Source organism: Belonocnema kinseyi, chromosome 7 (genome assembly GCF_010883055.1).
Source record: "Belonocnema kinseyi isolate 2016_QV_RU_SX_M_011 chromosome 7, B_treatae_v1, whole genome shotgun sequence".
NCBI lineage: Eukaryota > Metazoa > Arthropoda > Insecta > Hymenoptera > Cynipidae > Belonocnema > Belonocnema kinseyi.
Window position 1 is genome coordinate 142064634 of NC_046663.1, and position 4763 is coordinate 142069396.

A 4763-nucleotide genomic window follows, 5' to 3' on the forward strand; every position below is an offset into this window, starting at 1 on the left:
ATTCTCCTTTTCATGCTCTTTGTCCCCTTCATTCACTATCCGTTTCCTGCCCTCCCTCAGTTCTTCTACTTCTATTACGTTTACACCTCTCAGTCCATGCCTTTCGCTGGATTAGCCACTTTTTTCTCCTTTCCCGCCACTTCAGATCTTCTTCGATTCTTTCATTTCTTCCATTCAAGAACTTCTTTTTCTCCATAACTTAATATTTGTCCTGCTCACTCCTCAATTTCACCAAAAACATACATTCTCTGCCCTCTTTATTTTCTCCTAGTCTTCTTATCCCTTCCACTCTGCGCCGATCTCTCTCATCACCTTCCTAACCGTTTCCTCTGCCCTTTCACTGTCCACTTTTAAGCCCTTCACTATTATGTTCTTTTTCCTTTTCGCGCTCTCTTCCCCTTCCATTCTTCTTACAAACTTAGTCAGTCTCAACCGCCACCTCACATTCTCAATTCTTCCACACTCCCTTTCTCTCCCACATTATACACATTCCTGAATTCTAGTTTGCTCATTCTCTCTTCTAACAGTTTCAGGTCCCTTTTCCTAACGTCCTCATTCTCTGTCTATATTCTATACTTTTCAATTTATTCCACACCTTTTCTTTCTCTCCTTTCCATAATTGATCCCATTCTTCCCACTTTTGTCTCACTGTTCTTACCTCGTCTTTTACCTCTTCCCCTTTAATACTTTCTATTTTGAAATTATTTTACAATCTTTTGAAAAGTTCTGAACCTTCTGAGTATATTTTACAATAAGTAACTTAAAATATTTCAGATGTCTTTTTGCAATTCTTTTAAATGTTTTGAAATATTCACTAAGAATATATTTTCCCAAAATAAAAATAATAAACATTTAAATTCTTAATCGGCGAAATTTTTCAATTATTTACAATTTTGTTGAAACTTTTGACCATTTTATGATCTTTTGACATGAGTAAAATTTTTCCAACATTTAACAATTTTTTAAAACTTGTAATCTTGTAATCTTTTCCATGTCCAAATTCATCATTAATCTTTTTAAAATTTGTAAACAATCTGATTATCTTTTAAGATGTTTCAAATTTTGACAATTTTTTTTATTTTGAACACTTGAACCAAGTGTCCGTAAAATTTTCAGATTATTCTTTAATAAAATTTTCAAAACTTTTAAGCCATCTTATTATCTTTTAAAATTCATCAATTTTTTTTTACATTTTTTTATTTAGAAAACTGTATAGATGTGTCCTTTAAATATTTCACATTTTTTTACCTTTCAAAATATTATATAAGAAATAATTTTTTCAAATATAAAATTATTTCAAAACTTTAAATCCATTCAATTTTTAATTATTGGTTTTTTGTTTCAATTTAGTGTCAAATTTTTAATATATTTTGTTTTTAATTTTGAAAAGTTTTAAAAAGTATCCTTAAAAAATTTTAGATTGGTGTTTGGAACTTTTTGAAATGTTTTGTAATATTCTTTAAAAATTAATGTATACAATTACAAATTATTTTTAATATTTAATCCATTTAATTTTTGAATTATAATTAAATCTTTTTTAAACTTTCAAGCCATCCAATTATCATTTATAATGAGTCAAATTTTGCCTACATTTGTTTTATTTTAAAAACCTTAAAAAAGTCTGCCTAAAATACTTTGAATTTGTCTTTTGCAAATGTTTGAATCTTTTAAAATATTCTCCAAGGAATAATGTTTCCACATATAATTATTTAAAATTTTGTATCTATTCAATTTTTAAATTATTCTTCAATTTTTTTCAAAACTATTAATCCATCTGATAAAAAAACATTTTACATTTTTCATTCCCAAAATTTTTTTATTATTTATTTTTAAAACTGATTAGCTGTGTATTTATCTTTGAAATGTACATTTTTGAACCCTTCATTTTTTAAATTATTTATTTTTACAACTGATTTTAAACCTTTCTTTAATTTTTTGAAAACTTTCAAGAAGTTTCCTTACGATACTTCAGATTTGTCATTTAAAATTTTGCAAACCTATTGAAATATTCTCCAAGAATTAATGTTCGCAAATAAATAAAAATTTGACATTGTTCATACATTTAATTTTTAAATTATTTATTTTCAAAACTGATTAACCGTGTATTAATGTTTTAAAATTTGTCAAATTTGTGAAACTTTTTTTCAAATTTAGAAAACTTTCAAAAAGTTGTTTTAAAATATTTCGGATTTTTCTTATAACATTTTTTAATATTTAGACATATTTTATGAGAATTAATTTCTCCAAATACAAAATTATTTACAAATTTTCCAGCCATGCAACTTTTAAATTATTTTTTAAACTTTTAAACCTTCTGATTACATTTTAAAATGAGTCGCATTGTTTCTATATATTTTCCTTAACTTTTGAAAACTCTAGAGAAATCTCTGAATACCATTTTCAAAATGATGTCTACATATTTTTTTTACATTTTTTGGAATTAGTTTAAAAGGTTATTATGAATTACATTTTTTATAAAAATATCAAGTAAAATTTAATAGAATGATTCAATGTCTTTTATGTTCTAAACTGATCAATTAATTATTATCTGAGGTCAAAATAGCACCTTTCACGAATGGTTTTCGGGAAAACCTCGAAAACCCGTTATTTGGAGTACATGCTGGAAATGTATGTTTTTTTACGGGACTCAAGCTGCTGATTCCAAAAAGAGAGCAAGAATAGTCTGATAACTGACGTATGACAGTTACATATGGTTTTCTATGACATAACCTCACAAAATATTCTTTCATTAACAACTTGTAATCCAGCATTGCCGGTAATAAGCGTTGAATAGAGAAAAAATAATATTTTCAAATTTCAGCGTAAAAGTGAAGATTATTCCATTTTTTTGAATGCACGATTTTTCCAGCTGTTTAAAATCTCATTAGAAAAATAGGATATCTCAGAAACTGATTTATTTCGATTTTCATAGCGGCCGCCACATAGTTTCCTATTCCCCAAATGAGAACGTGTTTTCAATATATTTAATTCCTTGTAATTGTACTGACAGATACACCTCACAGAGATGTTTTGTATTCCCCAAAAGTGTTCATATTTTGAGATTATTTAATTCCTTCTGATAAGTTCAAAAAATATGTGTAATAAATGGTTGCAACTCCTTCATGTGGAACATAAGTTTTGAAATTTTAATTTTAATCAATTAAAGTCTGCCTCTCTAGAGTTAAAATTATTCTAATTCTCATAATTAAATCTATTTCTATAATGCATTTGTTACACTTTTAAAGAAATTATTAGAATATACATATAAATTCGTATATTTTTCGAATTTATAAGTTATAGAAAGATTTGATAATGAAAAATAGATTAAATAAATGCTTCCGTTAAATTTTACAAAGTCAATTTAGAGGAATAGGATTTGTACTTTATCTGTACCCATTGGGAGATTTTTAAACGGAGGAAAAATCGCTTATTCATAGGAATACAAATTCTTAATTTTTCTGAATTCAAAGCTTATTACAGGGTTGCATTTTTATGGATTTTGAGGTGCAGAGCCCAATTTTTAAGCCAAATCTGCATAGTAACGAACAAATCTGTTACATTATTTCAAAAACATACTGTATTACAACAATCTGCTTTTAGAGAAGTATTTCTCATCATATTTATCGTAAGTAAGCTTACTGCGTTTCTTCTAAACTATGAGTTCTGAGCCTCTTATGTTATAATTCAATCATAATTCTTCGAACTGGACTGTCCATCCATTTAATTCCCTTAAATGTTAAGTGTTAATACCTGTTACCACGGAGTAATAATGAGACCGACCTCCGTACATACGTTCTGACTGCAATAACTGTACATTTACTGCGTTTAAACAAAATGCTGACAAGGAAGGGGACATGCGAACTATGATTTGCTATCTCCTTTTCTGCCGCGATAAGTGCGCGAGTGAATGCCAGTGTTTGACAACCACGACAACATATTACCCATGGACGTAGGAAACACGGGACTAGGTATGCCATTGCGGGGTTGATGCCATGGAGAATAGATATAAGGAGACCAATCTGTAATGCATGGAATTCACCAAAAACGGTCACTTTTCTGTTGCCAGAAGTACGCATGCAAACATGTGTAAAATCACACTTACGTATAGCTCAAAACTTTCCGAGCGAGGCGTGCCAACCGTACTTAAAAAAATATGGCCGCCTCCATTGTTTTGTTTTGACAGGTCGCTTGAACAATTAAATAATTAATAATCAGACAGGATTTGGTGAAATGTTTGTGGAATAAAAAATTATTCGTCATGGAAGAGGTAGGTATTATGTTTATGAAAGTCTTGTGCACTGAACATTTAAAACCACACTTATTGGAAATTTTCGTTTTTATACAGCGATTTTTTATTTTAACATCCTTGCCTTTATGAACAAACTATTCATTGTTCAATCATTATTTACTTATATTTGAATCGCGTTTACATCGGGGGCCATATTTTTTTAAGTGCGGTTGACACGCCACGCTCGGAAAGTTTTGAACCACACGTGAGTGTGATTTTGCATATGTGTGTGTGCGCACTTCTAGCAACAGAAAAGTGTTCATTTTCAGTTCCACTAGTTTGGTCACCTATGTCTATTCTCCATGGTAGGGCCCACATGCTTATATTTTCATGCACAGTTTGTCCGCAACAAACGCTCGTGCGTATAATCAAGCACGGTGTGCCAAAGATATTATAAACGTAGATGCGGTGCGGGCTTAGTTACCCGCGATAAATATAGACGGCGTTTCCGGCGAAAATTGTCAGTTCCCCTCTG

At 29.7% G+C, this 4763-nt stretch overlaps 1 protein-coding gene across 5 annotated transcripts in view; it reads right to left on the reverse strand.

Annotated features, from left to right (window-relative positions):
* Positions 1–3891, reverse strand: part of LOC117176306 (sepiapterin reductase) — a 130124-nt gene extending 126233 nt beyond the window's left edge. For 2 of the 5 annotated variants that reach the window (XM_033366512.1, XM_033366511.1), the window contains exon 1: positions 3751–3889. Coding sequence is in view for 1 of the 5 variants with exons in the window: in XM_033366515.1 (XP_033222406.1) it covers positions 3751–3856 (106 nt within the window). In the remaining 4 variants the exon portion in view is untranslated. Of the gene's footprint in view, positions 1–3639 lie in introns of all 5 variants that reach the window. The other 3 variants (XM_033366515.1, XM_033366510.1, XM_033366509.1) reach the window with 3 other exon arrangements.
* Positions 3892–4763: the final 872 nt, after the last annotated feature.